The sequence below is a fragment of the Monodelphis domestica genome, chromosome 1 (genome assembly GCF_027887165.1).
Source record: "Monodelphis domestica isolate mMonDom1 chromosome 1, mMonDom1.pri, whole genome shotgun sequence".
Lineage (NCBI taxonomy): Eukaryota > Metazoa > Chordata > Mammalia > Didelphimorphia > Didelphidae > Monodelphis > Monodelphis domestica.
The window spans coordinates 166957947-166979275 of NC_077227.1; the positions used below are offsets into that span (position 1 = coordinate 166957947).

The 21329-nt window shown below is 38.5% G+C and overlaps 1 protein-coding gene across 2 annotated transcripts in view; it reads right to left on the minus strand.

Moving 5' to 3' along the window:
• The window catches only part of LIPC (lipase C, hepatic type), a 228110-nt gene that overhangs the window by 32360 nt on the left and 174421 nt on the right, over positions 1–21329 (minus strand). For both annotated transcript variants that reach the window (XM_007479670.3, XM_007479671.3), the window contains 4 exons: positions 17962–18143; positions 10662–10844; positions 8164–8281; positions 3572–3805 (listed from right to left, as the gene is read on the minus strand). In XM_007479670.3, the coding sequence (XP_007479732.2) occupies positions 3572–3805; positions 8164–8281; positions 10662–10844; positions 17962–18143 (717 nt within the window). The remainder of the gene's footprint in view (positions 1–3571; positions 3806–8163; positions 8282–10661; positions 10845–17961; positions 18144–21329) is intronic.

Below are 21329 nucleotides of genomic sequence, written 5' to 3' on the forward strand. Positions count from 1 at the left end.
GGGTTTTCCTTTGTCTCTGCCTTCAGTAACCCCCCTCCCCAACACTTCCCTTCAAAGATAATTTAATAGACCATCAACTAGGTTTCATTTTATTTACGTGAACTATGAGATCCCTTGTAGCACTCTCTCTCTGTCTCTTTCTCATTTTCTCTCTTTTTCCTCCTCTCTCTTTCCCTCTCTCTGTTTCTCTGTTTCTCTCTCTCCCTCCCCTTCCCTCTCCCTTCTTTCCCTCATCTCTTCTCTCTCCCTCCCTCTCCTTCTTTTTCCCTTCCCCCTCTCTCCCTCTCTCTCTGTCTCTGTCTCTGTCTCTCTCTCTCTCCTCTCTCTCCTCTCTCTCCTCTCTCTCTCTCCCTCTCTCTCTCTCTCTCACATACACAGAGTATAGCAAAGTAGATCGGGAGACATAGGATCATAGGTTTACTGAGCTAGGAGGTAGCTCAAAAGCCATCTACCTCAAAACCCTCATTTTACATTTGAAGAAACTAAGGCCAAAGAGGTTAAGTGACTTGCCCATGGTTATACATGCAGAATGCATCAGGGGTTGAGATTTGGGCCCAGATTCTCTGATCCCAGAGCCAGGCTCTTTCCACTGAATCAGGAAACAGGCTTCAGGGTCAGAATAAGCTGGGTTCAAGTTGCTGCCACTGACACACAGTGGCTATGTGACCTTGGGTACACAGTGCTCCAGGCTATTCCAAAAGACTATACATTTCTGAGTAGATGCCAACCTATATTGGAGAGGGAGTTCATCTGGAGTTCTCTAAGCCAGTAAAATCAGGTCCAGCTCAACAATACCAATCTGCCCATCTATCTGTGATTATATGGACACTATATATGTGTGTGTATGTATGTGTGTGTGTGCGCGCGTGTGTGTATACATAAGCACATATCATATGCGCGCACACACACACACAGAGGGGTATGATGGAGCCGGCTTGACAAGTTCATGAGGACCAATTAAAGCTGGAAAAGCAGCAGGTGCTACAAATCAAGGGTTGATTTATTGTTTTCATTGATTCTTTAGATTTTTTTAAGTGATGAAGAAAATAATAATGCAGATTAAACTTAAAAGTGTATTGTAGGGGGCAGCTGGGTAGCTCAGAGAGTCAGGCCTAGAGATGGGAGGTTCAAATCTGGCCTCAACCACTTCCCAGCTGTGTGACCCTGGACAAGTCACTTAACCCCCATTTCCTAGCCCTTTTACTCTTCTGCCTTGGAACCAATATACAGTATTGACTCCAAGACAGGTTAGGGTTAAGAAAAATTTGTATTGTATATATATTTTCCCACAAAGAGTAGATAGTTAAACCTTTTTCAGTGTACCACTACATATATGCTATGCATATACATGTATGTAGTTATTATTCATAATGTCAGATTGAATCAACTAGGAAAAGTTCAATTCACTGTTCTGTTTTAGTAGTAAGGACAGCATATAGTACTTTATGATTTATTTTTAAAAACCCATACCTTCTGTCTTAGAATCAATATACCATGTATTGGTTCCAGGGCAGAAGAGTGATAAGGACTGGGCAGTTGGGGTTAAGTGACTTACCCAGGGTCACACAGCAAGGAAGTGTCTGAGGCTAGATTTGATCCCGGGGTCTCCTGTCTCTAGACCTGTTTTTTGATCCACTGAGCCACCCTGCTGCCCTCATACATAGTACTTTAAAAAAAAGATCTCTTCAAAATGATTAAAACATTTTAAAAACATTTTTTGACATTTGAAGCCCTTGTATGAAAGAGCTAAGGAAAATCCTACATTGTCCATTTTATGCTTAGGAATTAGTTTCCCCAACCCATAGGGCACTGGCTTGCTCAAGCCTAGAAGAAGCAATGCTTGTCTATAGAGATCATGGTGGCTAAACTGAGGATGAGATGTTGATAAGTTTCAGCTGCCATGAGCTGGGAGTTTCTCTTTAATCCCTCTAAATTTCAATTTCCTCATCAGTAAACTGTTCCCAAAGGATGAATAGAGGAGTCACAAAAAACATATGCAAAGCACTTGAATACGTAAGGAGTAGAAGAAGCAATTTCAAAGGAAGCTGATGGCTCAGGTGTGGGAAACCAGTCATGGTTGATGTTGAGTGAAAGGTAAAAAATAGCCATCTTTATTCAACTCTGCAGAGTCAGAGCTGCTGTGCCAAGTAATCGGCATGGACTATGGGGCCCTTAGGACTTTATAGTATTCATCAGGGAGGGATCACAAGGTCACAGGAGGGATCACAAGGTCACAGGATTTAGAGAAGGGATTTTGAATCCTTTTATGTGTCATGGATGCCTTTGACAGTCTAGTAGACAGTGTATCAACTCATGATAATGGTGGTAGTAGTATCATTTTCAGTTCTAAATCTTGAATTTTTAACCTGTGATCCATGAACCCCTTTTAATGGATAGCTTTAAAAATTATATCTTTATTTTCACTAATTTCCAACTCGAATTTAACATTTAAAATTTAACATGAAATAATTTAGCATTTTCCTCAATGACAAATTTGATAACAAACAGAAGGTAGGGGGTTAAGAATAAGAAAGCAAGAAAGCAAGCAAGAAAGAATGAAAGAAAGAGGTTAACTTCTTTTTATTTTCTAACTTGTCTTTTAAAAATTAGGTTGACTGATTTTTTATTGCCCTTAGAACTTTCTCTGCACATGGGTAGGTTGTCAAATGTAAATAGGCCAAATAGATATCAATTGACAAACATTCTTACCTGTGTCATCACAATTCTACAGAAATATTTAAAGTATAAATATTTGATAGTCATTGCTTTATAGACTCTGATAGAATCTCCTGATTAAAGAAAAGGACAGATAAATTGAAGCTTCTTGTGATATGAATACACAGGTTTTTCCATTTCCTTCAAGGTTTTTGGTTTTGAGTAGAAATGGCCAGCTCATGCCATGCTTCTATGTTGGCTAGATGGCTGGGCTGGGGGAAGGTCTAGCATAATGGGCATGCCACCCTCAGGCTAGTACATTGGTAGATCAATACAAATAGGAGACAAGGTAATTTATCTCCTCCTCCCTTAAATCAAGATCAAGCAGGAAAATGCTGGGGGAGTAGTGCTGAGGACTTTACACTATGTGTATATATATACAGTCTAGGGTATATATTTACACATAGACATACATACACATGTGATATATAGAGATGTTCATATTCATTTGTAATGATACACATATTTGCAGTAGATCTGAGATTTCATTCATATAGGAAAGTCTTAGAGTCTCAATCAACTCAGATCTGCAATTTTATAGTTTTATAGAATTTCTTGGGGCCCTTAGAAGCTAAGTGATTTGTCCAGAGCCATATAACAAGGGCATGTGAGGGCTGGGACTTGACTCTTATGGACTCTGAAGCCAGTCCTCTCCGTTAACTACATCAAGACTGTCTCTCATCTAGCATATACTAGATGTTTAATCAAGTTGTTGTCTTTTTAACCTTTGGAGATTCTATTGCTTGAAATTCTAAGGGAAAACTATCTATTGGCCAAAATTTTTGGCTTATCTGTCATTTTTTATTGCCTTTCTACTTCTCTATAGGGTAAGGTACAAGTCTATACCCTTTCTTACCATGGAAACCACGCTGGGCGATGTGTCTGTACATGAGCAAGAAGTGGCAACCAGGCTGGAAGGTGCCGCCATTGGGGTAGAAGTCATAATGTGCCACTGGCTGTTTGATCCCCACACTCAGCCCCATGTGCTCCTGGGTGAATGTGTGAATAGCATCAACAAAATCGGCATCATCTGGTGACAGGCGTTCGGTGGGAGAAGTGCCTTCAAACAAGGGACCAGCAGCATCTAGACCTGACATGAAAATATAAGAAAAAAAGAGGATGAATTTTGCTCTTCATTTTCATGATATTCCAACACTAAGTGTTTTCCTGTGTAAGAGAGGACAGAGAGAAGACAAATATTAGGCTTTTCTTTTTACAATAATGCCATGACCTTGCATATTTTTGTGTTGTTCAGTTGTTTCAGATGTGTCCAACTCTTCATGACCCCATTTGAATTTTCTTGGCAAAGATACTGGAGTGGTTTGCCATTTTCTTCTCCAGCTCATTTGATAGACAAGGAAACTGAGGCAAACAGCATTGAGTGACTTGTCCAAGGTCATAGCTAATAAGTATATGAGGCCAGATTTGATGTCAGGAAGATGAAACTTCCTGACTCCAGGCTCAGTGTTCTATTCACTGCAAGAACTATTTGCCATGACTTTACATATTAGACCCTCAGTAATTAGAAATAAGGTATTTAGAGTTGATGGTGCAGTAATCCAGATGTAGTTTGGGTTGACATCTGTCTTTAAAATTGCCTAGGATAAAAGGATGTTTTAGAGAGTATAAAGAAAATTGTAGGGAGAAAGCTTGGTCTGCTTAGGAAAACCAATTTCTACTACTTTCAAAGCCACTTGAGGGATGCTAATGAGATCATTACAAATGTTTTTTTACCCTTGGTTAAAAGCAAGATTGGCACATTTGCTTGCCTCAAGTTTGCCATTAGCTGTTAGCTCTTCTACTTTGTCTTTCATTTTAATTAACAATAATAATAATGATAATGATAAAGATGTTTTTGACAAGTCTACAAAAGATGAACTTACATCCCAATACCGTTATTCAACTGCCAAAATCAGATATTTCATCAACCTGTACAATAGATCACTGAATAGTAAATATAAAAGTCATAGCTTAGATACTTTTCCTTAGAATTTTTATATCTAAACTCAATAAAAAAAGATGAGAGCAATATAATAATGATCCGATTCATAATAAGCCCTTTACAAGTAACAGGATGGAATCCTATCCCATTTATATCCTATTCAAATCAAGCCCTTTACAGTTTATAATTTCCACTTCACAGTCCTGTGATAACAAGTAGTATAAGTTAATATCTTTATTTTAAAAAACAGGAAACTGAGGCTCTGAACTATAGAGGTGAGTTATGGTAAGCTTTAGAGTCAGCAGATCTAAGTTCAGATCACTTAATCAGTCCCACTTATTAAGCACCCACTAAGTGCCAGGGATTGTGCTAAGTGCTAATAATACAAATGCAAGGATGAAGACAAATCACTATTCACAAGGAGCTTCTGTTCTAATGGGGAAAGACAAGAGCTCACATAAATGCATAGCCTGAATATAAAGTGAATATTAAAAACACACACATACATTCATCTTTCCCTTTCTTGATCTTATTCATATTTTTCATTTGTAAACATGAACAATATTGACTGCCAGAAATTGATAAAAGCTATTTTCTTTATTATTGGGCTCATGGAACAAGGAACAAAAGTGAAAACTATCCATTCACAATTATGGAGGCTAGAGAATTAGATTTACATATACATATACACTTACATATGTATATACCTGCACACATAGACACACACATATATATTTTATCTACTGATTAGATACTACAGAGGAGGAGAATGAGGAGTACAAGATAAGGCTGAGATTACATATCTGGGAGACTGGAAGGATAGAGGGTCTTAGTATGAGATAAATAAAAATTTGTTGGTTGATTGATAGACTCCCGAAACAAGACTTGGAAGAAGTTTCTTAATGGCCATTCTTTAAATTTGAGAACAAAAAAAAAGTGTTTTTTAAAATGCAGAGTTTTCATTAAACCATTAATGAAAACCATTAAACTTTCCTCCAAAGTCCAGATAGCTGCTATGTTACTGAAACTTTTAATACAACCCTGGGAACCTTATTGTCCAACTGAAAGCAAACAGAAGCACTCAAGGCTACATGGACCCTCACTCTGATATCTGTGTTTGTGTTTAACAAGCAGCACACCCCTTAGCTGACCCAGATCTGTAGTGTTTTCCTTTCCCTCCCAGATCACTCCCTTTGGAATCCTCTTTGAAGTCCCAGATAAAGCCTAGCTTTCAACCCATACTCAGGACTAGGGAGTATCTATTTTTTAGCCTTCATGATTGTGACTGGATAATTTCCTGTTTTTAGACTTCTCCCTTTTTCTATCAGTCCAATATTAAAGAAAATGACCTTTGTAACTCTGATGGGCAATATTCTGCATGCTTACAAATTAAAAAAAAAAGTGAATAAAACCAAGAAAGGAGGTGAAAGTCTTGAAGTACAGACCAGAACTTAGACCCATTTGTGGACCTAGGCTCAATTCTTCATTCATGAAAGGTACAGAAGTATATTGCATCTCTCAAGCCATTGTTGACTAACTGACCTCTTCCAGGGTCCTAAATTGGGAGATTGTAACCTATGCTTGAAGACATGAACTCTTCTAAGTTTGGACTGCCCTTGAAGCACTCAGGGCTTAAACCACAAGACATGATGCCAATATCTGTGCCAGTATCAATCCCAGCTATGCCCCTGGTCCCTATAGGCACAGCTAGCATAGAAAAACAACAACAACAAGAACAACCAAACTAATAGGGAAGCATTGAAGACTGAATAGGGAAATAACATGGAGTAACAAATGTCTGTTCACCATGAACAAAATGCGAAATTTCTTTTTTTTTTTAAAGCCAACTCATCAGCATTTGCTTTTAGAGTCAACAGGGTTAGTCAGTTTAATTTTTTAAAGTACTCTTAAAAGAGCAGAGAATTATTGAGTTGTCACCTTCTAAACATCTGTAGCTTTTGGTTATCCCTGTCTCTTCCTTATTAATATTCTTTGTTAGTACTATCTCTCTCCCACCAAAATTTCTCTTGAAAATGTACTACATTCATTTATATTAATTCCTGTTGTTTCCCTACAGTAGAAAGTAAGCTACTTGAGGACAGACTCTTTATTTGTTCCTATTGAAATAATCAGATTGATTCTGTCTTTTTTATAGTTAATTGATTTTTGTCTTGTAATTGCCCAAGTCACCATTCTTTGTCTATGAAGTTAGTTCAGAAATTCAGTGGTTCTGTAATGAGTTAAGTTTAGAAATCCAGTTCTTTATTATTAATCACTGTTTTTATTCTTATGTCAAGGAAATCTCTTACCTTTGAAGGATGTCTGATTTGTTAACCAAAGAAGTCTGGTTCACTCTCTCTAATCTTGCAGGTGGACTCAAATAATGAACATTTCTTAGTCACAGGAGGCAAGGAGAGGATTGTTGCTAGCCCCTTATTTCCAGTTTCCAACTAATCATATTGTCTCCTTTACCTCAGCCTATAAGCAGTTGTATTGATTTTGCCTTTGGTTATGTGAGCTCTTTTTAACCAATCATAAATTTGATCCCAGCCTACAAAGTCCTATTCTTTGTTTTATACTCCCCCAAACTATGAAAGAGACCTGTCCCCTCATTCAAGGTCTTAGCTTTGCTGAGGAAGCTAAAACCCTATTTATTGATAAATTCATATTTAACATGGATGGTACTTGGAATTTGGCATCTCAGCCTACCTTATTTTCTTTAAACCCTTACCTTCTGTCCAAGAATCAGTACTATGTATTGGTGCCAAGACAGAAGAGTGGTAAGGACTAGGCAATGGAAGTTAAGTGACTTAGGATCACACAGCTAGGAAGTAGCTGAGGTCATATTTGAACCCAGGACCTCCCCTTTTTGGGGCCTGGCTCTCAATCCACTGAGGATCCTAGCTGCCCCAGTCTACCTTAATTTTAACTGTTATTCTATGTATTCCTGCCAATTAGCACAGTGCCTGGTATATAGTCAATGCTTAAGGAATATTTATTGAATTATAATGAAGTAGCAGGGCAAGATAATTTGTTTTTGTATCTTTCTTCTGGGGTTCTCAAAAAATAATATACTCCAGAAGAAGGAGTTGTGTTTGAAAAGTGTAGAAATTGAGGTACAGAGAATTGGTTTAGATATTATAATAAACTAGGGGCCAGAAACTTCAACTCCCTGATTGCTAAACTATGGGATCTTAAAAAAAAGGCTTTTCTCTCCTGCTTTAAAAACATACTGATAGTCTCATTGGTGTATCTCTCGAAAATATTAATTGGAAGGGAGACAATATGAATTAGATTTGTAATTTGCACTGAGGGACACTTAAAAAGAGATGCCGTGTCAGTGGTAACATTGGAATTATCATTGCAACTTCTCCTGTGGTGATCTGCCAGAGAGTAAAGGAATCAAAGGGGCCTTAATTACCATGCTGATGGAAAAGTTGGTCAGTGCACAAATGAAGACAGCAAACTGTGTTTTTCATGTATTGTTAGTTATGAGTCATTTTTACCTGTAATTCTTCCAATCTTGTTTGTACCATTAATATAGCTGCCAGCAAATCCTGAGACATGCGCTCCAAGGCTGTACCCAATTAGATGAACATTGCTTCTTGAAAATTGAATCGCCTCCTGGAAGATAGCAGTGGCTTGCTTTAAGCATGAGAAAACCAGGGCTCAGAATGGCCAACAGTTGGATGGGAACTTTCCAGGGAGTGTCCCGAGGCAGTCCAGTAGATACTTTGGGTCTGGGTTCAAGTGGCTTTCACAGAGGACTGTCATGCAGGTGCAGGTCATCTTAGCTTTAGTTCTTAGTTCAGTTCTGAGGGAAGTGGATTAACCCATGTGGGACCAGTCAGATTTCAGACTGTATTAGCTGGTGGTTGTTACACCTTCCCTGGGTTCAGATTTGTCAGGATAGTTTGCTTCTGGACTTATTTCCCCACTTCCAACTTCCCAAGTGGATTGAGAGCTTTAGAAAGATCCTGACATAATTTTTAGAATAGACAAATAGGAAGTAGAATGCCTCTTCATTCTCCATCCTCAACACATTATGACATTCGTAGTCATAGGAAGGGTGATTTTCTAGAAACATAACTTAGCTCACTTAGTTGTTAGAAGGATTTAATTTGTTTTGCTTAGTCCCAGGGGCAGATCTATGGGCAGTGATTAGAAGGAAGCAAATATAGGCTTGGCATTAAAAAAACAAATACCCCCCCCCAAAAAAAAACAATAACCCAATTTCCAAAGGATGTGAACTAGCCAAAAATAAAATGTAAAGTCGTGGGGGGTTTCTTCATAAGAGGTATTCAGACAAAGGATGGGAAACCAATTCTTGGAATTTTTGTAGAGGTGGCTATTGTTTAAATGTGGATTGGACTGTGTTCTCTGAGGACTCTTTCAGTTCTGAGATTGGAAGCCCCAGCGCAGATGCTGAAAAGAGCCCTGAGGTTTGCCTCACAGTGAAGTCTTCCCATTCTCACTAAGAAGAATTATTCCAGCTAGTCTCTTTCTGGTAGAAAGTCATGATTTTATTTTTAAAATTTGGTCTTTTTTGAGGGGATTCTCAAACTTATTGGAAAACCCACCAAATAGAACAAGGTTAGAATGTTTGCTTCTGCTACCAGACTTCTGATTCAGTGGCAATCCTGTCCTGGGTTACTGAAAAAACAAATGAAGGAAACACATTCACCCTGAAAAACCTAGTGCAGGGCAGAAAGCCTTTTCTTCTCACTGAGGACCATTAACCCACAAAAAAAAAAAAATCAATCAAGGGCACTCTAAATAAAAAAAATTGATTTTGATTTTCTTTAGTGAGAGAAACAAACTTCTCTGTCATCTGCTTTTAAAATTAAGAACAGGAAATAAATAACTATTCAGTAAATAAAACACATTAAAAATACACTTCATTTGTTGCTATCAGATGTGGCTACAATATCAACTAGTTGTACTTTGAGGAATATCAGGAAATGAAGGTGGTGTAAAAAGTAAAAGATGCTAATAAAACATTGGAAAATATGCTTCATGTCTATATTATATCAAATGAAGGGGACAAAAGGAAGAGAAACTTTGAAGAGAAAAGAATGTATATGGAAAAATATGGGGATATACATATATGTGAAAAGTAATGGGGAGAAAAAGATATGAAAGAGGGAGACATGGAGGCTTATTAATTTTATGCAAATATACCACATGATCAGAGTACACACAACCTAATGTGATGATTATGATTACAGAAGTATTTGTCAGCCACTCTGATAGGCAGATATGCAGCTTATACATTCAAACTGTTATGACCCTCTAGATTTTTTAAAAAGTAAATATTGGAAATAGCTTGCTATAAACTGATTTTAATGCCTACTTAAACTTTGAAATATTAGTGTTCTTGAAATCCTTCCTTCCATTTATCCTTCCTCCCTCCCTCTTTTCCTTCCTCCCTCCCTCTTCCCTTCCTTCCCTCCTTTCTTCCTTCCTTCTCCAAAAGACTTTTTAAGTGGTTCAAATTTTGCACCTGCAGGAACAGATAATATTGTTTTAAATTAACTGCCTTATAGACTTGTTAATATTAAGGCAAGGACTAGGGTCTCTGATTTAAAGGACACTGAATGGCAGAGAGCTAGTTAGGAAGGCCATACCTCATGATGATAATAGAAATCATACCAGTATTTTTTCATATAATGTAGAGAGATAAAGCTATAAGCCGACATACTTGTATCCTGAATTTTGTTATACTTAGCACTTATGGGATATCTGCTGGCTGCAGGGTCTTGCCCTGAATGCCCTTTTCTGTTTTTTTTTCTTGCTGAATTCAGTATTTGTAAAGCAATTTAGATGTCTGTAGGAATCTCTTCTCTGATGATCTCATGGATGAGACATATCTTAACAGTGACTGACAGAAATGATTTGCAAATAATGTTTTGTTCTGTTTTCTCCTTTAATTGTCAGCTGAATTAACCCATATTGCTGGAGTTGGTTCTAAGAAGAAAAGGAGAGAAGAGGGGAAAATTCTTACCTCCAGCCACTCCAGGAAATTAGCAATTTCTTGCCCAACATGTCGGGTGTTCCGGACTGCAACAGCATAGTGTTGGTGTGCCAAGGTCATCCAGTCAGCCACAATCACGTTCACTTGGTTGGATTTCTGAGACCTCAGTGCAGTTGCCATTTGCCAAATCCATTTTTCCAGTATTCCATCTACCTGTAGGAAGGAGAAACTGAGCAAAATAAACCTTTTTATTTATCTCACTACTTCCCTTTTCTTTCTTCTTTACCATTCTCTTCTTTTTCTTTCCTCCTAATATATGATTAATTTCTTTCTTCCTGAGGAGAAACAAAATATTTCTGCCCTTGGAAATCTCCAAAGAATCTACCACAAGGTAGTGTTCTGGATATGCTAGGTACTGAAATCCAAGCTGTCATTCAAAGCCCAACTCAGATGTCACCTTTTTCTTGATGTTATCTCTAGCCTCCATAGCTGAAAATGATCTCTGCCTTCTCTTTGGCACTTTTTGCATTCTGCCTTGGGCTATCATTATTTGTGTTTGCTGTATTTGTTATGGTCAAGGGCCTTGTTTTGCACACTTTTGAATCCCATAGGGACTCAGCACTGTGTCTTACACAAAGTAGGAGCTCAGGAAATCAATGACTCAGAATCTCAGACTTGGAAGGAACCTCAGAGGTCACCTAGTTAAAACATACCTTCAACAAAAATCCTCTTCACAACAGAATGAGAACTAATAGGCTGAAGCCACAGAGAATCAGCTTTTTGATTCAACAAAAAGAAAATTTTTTGATAAGAACCATATGAAAATGAGATGGGCTGCCTCATGAGGTTGTATTTCCCATCACTAATGGTCTTCAAGGAGAGGTGGCTTCATTTTTTTGTGGCTTTGTAGGTGAGGTTTCAATTTAAATACTGGCATGAGATTCTTTTGCTTAAAGACCTCCAGAAATGAGGAAGTCATTACTCCCTAAGGCAACCCATTTTACTTTTATATAGCTTTAGTTGTTTACATATGTATGTATACATATATAAAGATTATAATATGTATTGATACAATAGATACTCAAACAAGTACCTAAACATCCTTCCCTATAAAGCACATTTTTAAAGGCATTTACAGAAAGCTTCTTAGTAGATGATTGCAATTGATAGTTTGCCACCCCAGATAGGACACATGCTTAATCATAATAAGTTACTACCAACGTTGGCCATTGTATTGGACCTGAGTGTTGTGTTTAGAGTTGTTTTTCTTTACATCATTGTAGCTATCGTGTACATTGTTCTTTTTGCTCCACTTTCATTACTTTGCATCATTGCATATACATCGTTCCGTGTTTCTCTGAATTATTCATTCTTTGTCATTCCTTACAGCATAATATTTCATTACATTCATATGCTATAGTTTTTCAGCCATTCTCCAATCATCAGACATGCATATCGTTATAAATTTCTCTGGATTCTTCACATTTTGTTATTCCATATGACTTAACATACCATTACATTCATATGTCACAAGTCATTTAGCCATTCCCCAATCACTGGGCATGTATTTTGTTTCTAGACTTTTGTCATTACAAGTAATGATGTTATCAGTTAAAAAAATACATGGATCTTTTCTTGAAAGTTTTAATTGTCAAGATAGGCATTCTTCATCTTTTTTGCATGTGCATCATGGTAGTCTCTTCTCTGGCAGTCTGTTGAAACTTATGGATCCCTCCTCAGAATAATATTTTTAAATAATTGAAGGAAATGCAAAATTTTGGTTAAAGGTTAATGAAGATAATGGTGTAATTCTGTTTCAGTCAAGTTTATAATCCTTCTGAAATCTAGCCACAGGCCACTTAGGGGAGCGGTGTTTATGAGTGGTTAAGAACCCCTGTGTTCCCTATAGCAAACTGGAATCTGCTTTTCTGTGACTTCAACTATTCCTCATATTTCTGATGTTTGGGACCAAATCAAACATAACTATTTCCACTTCCTTATGAGAACGCTTCAAATGTCAGAAGATACCATTGTAAGCTAAATGAATCACATTTTCTCTAGGCTTCCTATCTTCAGCATAGCCAACCAACCAGCATATGACATGGTTTCAAGGTCTCTCACAATCCTTCTAGATAAAAGTAGGTTTTTCAATGCCCTCCCTAAAATAGAGTGCCAGTAACTGAAAATAAGGTTCTAGGTACAGGCTGGACTTTCCCCTCCTTCATTTTGGATCCTATTTATTCTTCCTTACATAAAGCCTAGAGCTCCCTCTCTGCAACTTTTGTCCATTCCCATCTAGTTTTTCCCTCTAGTCAAATAGAATAAGATTAATTCCCCCCCACCCCCATGATGACTCTTCAGATACTGAAGAAAGCCTTCATGAGTTCTCAATCTTTGCCAGGCTAAAGATCTCCAATTTCTTCAAACTAATCCTCATATGGAATAACATTCAAAATTATTTCAACATGCTCTTTACTCTCTGAACCTGCTACAAGTTGTTAATAGGTGTCATCTAATCAGGTCAGAATATAGTGAGATTATGCAATACCCAGCTGGTATAATAGTTATAGTGCCAGACCTGGAATCAGGAAGACTTGGCTTCCTGAGTTGAAATCTGGCCTTGGATACTTAATAACTCTGTGGACTTTGGCAAATAAATCACTCAACCCTATTTGCCTCAGTTTCCTCATCTGTAAAATGAGCTAAAGAAGGGAATGGCAAACCACTCCAATATCTTTACCAGGAAAACTCCAAATGGGCTCACAAAGTGTCAGATGCTATTGAAAATGACTGAAAAGTGCCTCATAGGTTTATTTATTTAGGCTACCATGTTACACTGGTGACAGATTAAAGTTACTGTTTACTAAAATTCTCAAATCTTTTTCAGATATTTGACTTCCTCCAGTTCTGTTCAAATGTATGTGCAAAAGAGTGGAAGAGGTAGATGGTAGGAATAATCTAGGATTGACATTTGGCAGGGCATGAACAGAGACAAGGGAATAAGGCATTCGGTATGAGGGAAGAGAGCAAATTTGAACTTGTTCTGTAGAAAGTCAAGACTGGAAAGAGAAGAAAGTAAAATCTGAACAGAGGTAATAGCCTGGGAGATCATTGAGGCATGGAAGGGCTAGAAGTCATGGTGAGGATGAAGAATAGGTTTAGTAGGAGAGAGGTGTGGAATCATAGTAGGTGAATGGTTAGATAGAGGGATATTTCAGAATTCTTATTCATCAATGTAGAACGTTTGTGGTTGATGGTGAGTCCAAGGTTTAACTGTCCTTTTGTGTGGCTGAAATTGAGTGAAGGTGTTTATCAGGGGAGTTAAGAAGATCAATGAACTGGGAAGCAAAGGTGGAAGGAACATTAACATGAGTATTAAAGTTCCAATGCATCAATGTAAAGATTGAGGTAGAGAGGATCCATGTACTGAACACCTTAAAGAAGGAATGAGAATGATATATGGAAGTTGGTAGTTCACTGTCATGAGGATCCAATTTGGTGATTTATCTGAATAAAATGAACATCAATGGAGAAATCATGGCAGAGGGATAGTTTGGAAGTGGCAATGGGGAACAAAGAGTATATTTATTCCTCCCCTTAGATAAGTATATTGGGGAGCATTTGAGAAGAGCATCTAGTGCTAGAAAGAGCAGCCAGATCACAGCATCTTTTAGTTGGGTGGAGAGGGAGTGGTCTACATGAGTGCCAAAAGGTAGAAAGGGCATTGACTAAGAAGAAGAGAAGTTTACTTCAGTTCATTAATTGTTAAATGGGAATAATAATACTTAAACTATATATTTTATAGGATCAATATGATGATCAAATGAAATAATATGCTTTGTAACAGTAAATATAAGTAGTTTTTATTAGATCTGTTATTAAAGAGATTGTGTCTCATAATCTTCAAGTGGATTGGTGCTATGGGAGTCCCTTCTATGTGTTTTTGATTTTTAAGATGGTTTTCGTGTTTCTTGAGAGAGAGAGAGAGAGAGAGAGAGAGAGAGAGAGAGAGAGAGAGAGAACTTTTTGGACAGGGTAATAATTCATAGAAACTCAGGGCTAGAAAGAAAAGAAATATTTTTCTTCATGGATTTAAAGGTTCTTTAGGTAGACTTCTAAATATCCCTCAGTGAACAGATTAGTAACTGAATTAATTGATCAATCACCCATTCTAAAATATCACCTTTTGGAAGTTCCTAGTAGCTAGGTGGTTCTGTGGAAAGAAAGAACAGTGGGCCAGGAGTCAGGAAGACCTGAGTTTAAATTCCACCTTAGACACATACAAGCTGTGTGACCCTGGGCCAGTCATTTAACCCTGTTTGCCTTAGTTCCTCACATGTCAAATGAACTGGACAAGGAAATGGCAAACTGCTCCAGTATCTTTGCCTAGAGGAGCTCCACCCCCACCCCCACCCCCGCAAAAAAACCCCCAACCAACCAATTGTATAAATGGAGATTTTTAACCCCAGACTTCAATACCCAGAAGTCCTTGGTGTTTCCCAGAATTCCCTATAATCTCACCTGAGTCCCCAGGTTGGCTAGATAAAATTGGTATTTAAATATCAGTAACACCTCCCTCTAGCTCTTCCATTCCATTGCAATGATGTAGTAAGCTAAGCTTGGGGATTTTGAATGGGCTAATCAGCCATGGGCACTTGGTTATTATTTTGTATCTTCTTTATTCCTTGATTTCTAATAATCCTTAATAAATCTCATAAAATATGATATTTTTATTACTAGATACTAAATTTAATTGTTACACAACCAACCAACCAACAAATAAACAAACAAAAAAGCCAAATCAGGTCCCAGAGAGTTGGACATGACTGAAAAGACTCAACAACAACAATCTTTCCTTCTCTGGCTTCTTTTTGGTATGTTCTCAAGAAAGACAAGAATGGCCCACAACTTTTCTCTGTGTATGTAATTCTGAAGTCATTCCTTAGGCTCTCTTCTATTTATTAACTAATTTAAATTCTTTTGGGTTTTCTTTCTCATCCTATATCTTTGTGATTCTCCCCCAGTTCTCTCTCTGGTCACATCTTCCCTTTTTCCAGATGCTTTTTTCACTCCTTTCACATAATTGAGCCCCCATCTTATTGGTTTAAATAGTTGAGTAAATTGAATGCTTTTCATTTACTGATGGTTCTAAATTGTAAATGTTCTTCCCAATCTGTTTTTTCCTCTTTCAAAGAGTTCCCAGAGGAGAGGATTTAGAGTCTGATCTTTAGTTTCACTTGTTTTAAGAAAAGTATCATTGTAAGTGCTTTAGGACCTGCAGTCCCTATGGGAGGAGCTGGGAAAGGTAGGGAAGAATCCTTTTTGCTTTAAAAAGATAAAGAAAAAAAAACTTTGAATGTAGCAAACTGGCCAACAGCTATATACATAGTGTAATTTCAGGAATGCTGGGAAGGTTCCCTTGTTACCATCTAATTCTTCTCCCATTAAGTCTCTGATGCCTAAAATTTTAGTACTATAGATTCATTCTCACGGCTTCAGACTTTGTCACAGGTTAAAATTCTCATAACCCCAGGAGAGATAACACATTAAGCCTTTATCAGTCATTAAATCTCAGGGTGAATGAGTTTTTAGACCTTCTGAGAGCAGATTTTCATGAGGGGGGAGGGAAGTATGAAAGTAACTGAAAAATGGCTTGAACAATGGCAAAATGAGGCACAAGTGAATGGAGAAAAGTTGAAGAGAGGAGAACCTGAGCATATCCAAAATAAATTTCATCATCTTGAAAGTTTTGCAGCAGGCTATCTTTAAAAGCCGAAAATGATTTTCTTTTTGACATTTCAATTAGTATAACTTTTTTTGGAGAATGAAAGCTAGGTTCAGACACATGTGGATCTCATTATAGTGGAATCAGGATTGAGTCTGATCACCATGAGGAGGCTTTTCTGATCTGTGTCTGACTTTTTCCCTCTGTAATGCATTATTCCTCTAAATAACATTAAACTCACTTTAAATAGAAATAGTCTCTCCTTTCCTTTCCTTTCCTTTCCTTTCCTTTCCTTTCCTTTCCTTTCCTTTCCTTTCCTTTCCTTTCCTTTCCTTTCCTTTCCTTTCCTTTCCTTTCCTTTCCTTTCCTTTCCTTTCCTTTCCTTTCCTTTCCTTTCCTTTCCTTTCCTTTCCTTTCCTTTCCTTTCCTTTCCTTTCCTTTCCTTTCTCCTTTCTTCTCCTTTCCTTGGCATCTAGCATAATTCTTTGCACATAGTAAGTAATAAATAAATGAATAAATTCTTGTTCAATTAAATTGACATCTCATTCCCAGTTTTGCCATTAACTAGCTATATAACTTTGGGCAATGCATTTAAGATTCTAGATCTCAGGTTCTTCTCTCTTCTTATAATGACGGAGTTAAATTAGATATTCTCTAAATAATCCCTTCAAGGTCTAAAATCCTGTAATTGCACCTATTATACTAGTTTGCTTGATTTTGCTAGCTCTTGGGATGGTTCTGATTGATTCTAGACTCACAGCCCTATCATTTCTTTTCCAACACTACTTTTCCTTCTTTGTGTCCCTCTCATATTTTTGAATCTCCAGGCCTGAAACTGTGGGACAGGAAAAGATCGAAAGCTAGGTGGCTACCAGAATGGCTCTCTCAAATCTTTTGATCACCTTTTAGTCCATCTCACCACAATAACTATTCATCATTGTTGCCTCCTTCACCCCTAACTCTCACCCAGTTCATGTGATTTCCGTTCATTTCTGGAAAAGAGAAAAAAACCAGTTCTATCATGGATTTAGTTCTTATTTGATGGTTAGACCCTTAGCCCTTGAATGAAAAGTACATTTGACTCAGTTTAGGGGAACTGTAGAGATTTAGACAAATCTTTTGTAAGGCAAGTAGAGGCAGGAGGCAGGGAATGGGGTTTGGGATAATATGTGGAGTGTGAGTAATTAAGAGATGAGGATGTTCAATGCATCCCGAAATAAAAATCAAATGCTATTTAGGTGGCAGGGATAGATTTCTTTCTACCTAGGAATGAAGCTAGTTCTTAATTCTCATGAGACTCAGCATATTAACTCATCTGCTTGCTCCAAAGATGCTGGCTAGGGTCCAGGAAGCACAAAACTCATCTCTAGCATGAGACCTGCCATATGACAGCCTAATTGCTTAATTGGACTTCAGCATCTCACTGGGAGTTCTTAATCTACTGCCTTCTCCAGGGCTCCCCACCTCTTTTTAAAGAAACAAGGTCTATCATTTCTCCAGAGGAGAAGATGGTGCCACTTATTGAATAAACAGATTTTTTTTTTTTTGGTGAAGTCAGAGGACTAGGGAATGGAGGGAGGAAGAAAAGGTATCAGGATGTCATACCGACCATCCGTGGACAATGATCACCAGAGGAAGAGAAGAGTTGAAGCTGCACCGGTCAAGTGTGTCTAAATGATGAAGGTGAATCTGGCAGCTGTCACCGTTTTCAGTGGAGTAGAGGAGGAATCTGGTCTCTGTCTTGAGGGACTTTATCTCCATTTTCTGGGGACTTTTCCTTGCTGCTTCTGGAACAAAAGGTCATTGAACTGTGGTGAACCTCACATCTTGTCCATTCTTGTCCAGATCACCAAATGAGTTGTCTAGTCAAATGTAGGTTCTTTGAGGGCAAGGACTGTTTTGTTGGTTTATTTGTATCCTCAGAACTTAGCACAATGCCCAGCATAATGTGGGAGCTTAATAAATGGAAGCACTAAGAACACAAGCTATTCAGGTGTAATTAGCTTGTGTTCTTGGCACTTCCAAGCTTTTGGAGAAACTCAATTTGGTTCAATTCAACAATCATTTATTAAGCTCCTTCTCCATGCTAGACACTGTGCTAAGTATTGAGGGTACAATTAAACCAACAACAATATGTGAAATACAAGATAGCCATTCCATCATTGGATAAGAACATCAAAATTCACATCAATTTCCTCCTTGGGGTCATTAATAATTACTCATGGCACACTATTCCTTTCTTCTTTTTTTTTTAAATTTAAAAATTTTTTTTTAAAAACCCTTACCTTCCATCTTGGAGTCAATACTGTATATTGGCTCCAAGGCAGAAGAGTGGTAAGGGCTAGGCAATGGGGGTCAGGTGACTTGCCCAGGGTCACACAGCTGGGAAGTGGCTGAGGCCAGATTTGAACCTAGGACCTCCCATCTCTAGGCCTGGCTCTCAATCCATTGAGCTACCCAGCTGCCCCCTATTCCTTTCTTCTTGAAGCACAGCCTTTAATGTGTTTATAAATAATAATAATTTAAACATGATGTCACAATGTCATTTGCAAAAGAAAAATTTTCCTTCCATTGACCTTCTCAGTTTGGAGACTCTGCCAGGTACACTAAGGGCCCATAGAGGGCAAAGTATTATTCATAATTATAGATGTAAAGGGAGAAGGGACCTTAGAGGTAATTTTATTCAACTGCTTAATTTTATAAAAGAAGAAACTGAAGTCCTGAGTGAATAATTCACATTTTTCCAATATCATACAAGGTAGCAAATGGCAAATGTGGGATTCCAACTCAGGTCTCATGATTACAAGTTCAGGGTGAGGGAAAAAGATCAAAATGATATTGATTCAACAGACCTCTATGAAGAGTTTGCTATGAACAAATCATTGCAATTGGCATCAGGGGAAATAAAGAGTTTATTTTATTTTATTAAAAACCCTTACCTTTGGTCTTAGACTCAATACTATGTATTGGTTCTAAGGTAGAAGAGCTGTAAGAGCTAGGCAATGGGGGTTAAGTGACTTGCCCAGGGCCACATAGCTAGGAGGTGTCTGAGGCCAGATTTGAACCCAGGACCTCCCATCTCTAGATCTAGCTCTCAAACCACTGAGTGTACCTAGCTGCCCCCAAAATGCAAGAATTTATATATAAGATGGCCCCTGTCTTCACTTCAGAAGCACATACACAAATAATCTTAATATGGAATGACCTGGTTAGTCAAGAAGAGCTAGACATCAAGGGTGATATGCAATCCAAGACTGGGAGGAAGAGGGGTCATTACCAACTGGGGAGATCAAGGGAGATTTGGGGGTTGAGTTTTAAAGACTGAGTGGAAATTCCATGGGTCAAGGAGGCAGTGGAGTAGGGTGTGTGAGAGCAATCCAGGCATAATGAGAATTGAGGGGAAAATTACACATATTGGAAAATCCAGGCTGTGCCTGGGTGGAGTGGAGAGTAACCTACTTTGGCTGCTTTAGAGTAACTGTCTAGGCTTGACTTCTTGTGAGAGTCCACGCATACCCTAATAATTCAACAAGTTCTTCCTTCTGCTCTCACTTCTCTGTCCTGTGTGTGTGTGTGTGTGTGTGTGTGTGTGTGTGTGTGTGAGTGTGCTTAACTTTTATCTTTCATCTCTAGAATCAATACTGTATATTGGTTCCAAGACAGAGGAGCAGTAAGGGCTAGGCTACAGGGGTTAAGTGACTTGCCCAGGGTCACCCAGCTAGGAAGTGTCTGAGGCCAGATTTGATCCTAGGACCTTCTGTCTCTAGTACTGGCTCTCCATCCACAGAGCTCCCCAGCTGCCCCCATCCCTTGTGTTTTTAAACCATGTCTGTCCCCTTTCTACCTTCTTCCTTCTCTTCTCCACATCTGTAAGAAAATTCACATTATATAAAAATCGCTTCACACAGAAGTCTGTGGAATGGTCTGTATTTACTAGATAAGTAAACACAAAACATATACACAGGAGCACTTGTGGGGAGGGATTCCAGAGAAGGTTTCAGGTAGGATGTGGCATTTGAGATGAGCTTTAAAGGAAACGAGGGAACCTAAGAGGCACTGGGCAAAGGGCACAGCCTATGCAATGGGGCAGAGACAGGAAACTGGAAGCAAGAAGAGCCTGGCTGCTGACTTGGGGTCAGCTTTGAGTATGGAGGCAGGTAAAGGCAGAATGGAGGGCATGGACGGGGCCATGGACAAGAGAGCATGGTGAGGACTGAGGACAGGTTCAGCCCAAGTGTGGATATGATCACATTAGATGATATATTATCATAATTAAACATAATGGCTCACAATAGGATTATGTTATACAGAGTTCAGTGAAACCCGTATTTATACACAGCTAATGACTGCAATTACTGGAGAAAGCCTCCCGATTTGCAGGGAACCTGGAGGCTGTGACCTCCAGATGGGGAGCCATTTTTACTCCATCATTAGGGGACAGGCCTAAAGCATGGCAAAGAAAAAACTCATCACTGTTCTATTGGGAGAATACATGGAATTTGAAAACAGCCCTCGTTCTCCAACTTGCTAGCTATAGGCAAGTCACAGTTTTCTCATCTGTAAAATGGGGAAGGGGGAGAAATTTATGAGAACTTAGGAATTATAGGATTTCTACCACACTACCACGTGTTAACTAAATGCGAATCATCATGATTGTTGCTACCCCTCTAAAAAAGCATGGGCTGGGTTTTCCTGTAGATTATGGGGGCAGATGCAATGACATGTCTCTTTTTCCAGTTAGGATATTCATTAGGATATTCATATTCAGTTAGGAATATTCATTTTTGCAGTGGTAACTCTCCAGCCTCTCTTCTTTCTCTGTCTCGGTCTGCTTCTCTCTCTTCTCTCTCTCTCTCTTCTCTCTCTCTCTCTCTCTCTCTCTCTCTCTCTCTCTCTCTCTCTCTCTCTCTCTCTCTCTCTCTCTCTCTCTCTTCTCTCTCTCTCTCTCTCCCTCTCTCCTCTGTCTCCCCCCA